Source organism: Trypanosoma theileri (genome assembly GCF_002087225.1).
Source record: "Trypanosoma theileri isolate Edinburgh chromosome Unknown TM35_Tth_66_V1, whole genome shotgun sequence".
Lineage (NCBI taxonomy): Eukaryota > Euglenozoa > Kinetoplastea > Trypanosomatida > Trypanosomatidae > Trypanosoma > Trypanosoma theileri.
Genome location: NW_021639908.1, coordinates 7,989 through 8,422, shown reverse-complemented (window position 1 = coordinate 8,422; position 434 = coordinate 7,989). Strand labels below are relative to the sequence as shown.

General features: G+C 46.5%; 1 protein-coding gene across 1 annotated transcript; it reads left to right on the top strand.

Moving 5' to 3' along the window:
* Nucleotides 1-50: 50 nt before the first annotated feature.
* TM35_000661000 (receptor-type adenylate cyclase) lies at nt 51-434 on the top strand (the record flags this gene model as incomplete). The annotated part of the gene is made up of 1 exon (XM_029031103.1): nt 51-434. A coding segment is annotated over one exon (384 nt), but the record flags the coding sequence as incomplete, so codon positions are not given.

Genomic DNA, 434 nt, shown 5'->3' with positions numbered 1-434 from the left:
TGAAGGACAGGGCATCGTTTGCTGCATCACTGTTTGACCAGCGTCGGTATTTGATTGATGACCTTGTGATTGGTGACTACGGTGGTGACTGCAGTGCTGCTTCTGCATATCGTGGGGCTGTGTGCCACTGCAACCAGGGCGGGCGAACTGTCCACATGAAGCGTTTCGTGAAGGACTTTCGTGCAGAGAAGGTTTTTGGTGGCGACCTACATCTTGATCTGGGAGAATGCTACAGTGTGAAGAAGAAGCTGAGGTCAACATTAGTTGAAGTTGCTGTTGTTATGAAGGACAGTAGTCTTTCACTGAATACCTTTCATGACGTTGTAATAGGTACAGGCGCCGCATTTGATGGGTACACCTCTGCCACATTGTCTGATATATTTCAGTTTATACCTTTTTATTCAACTATGGCAGACGCTCATGTTGTTCTAACA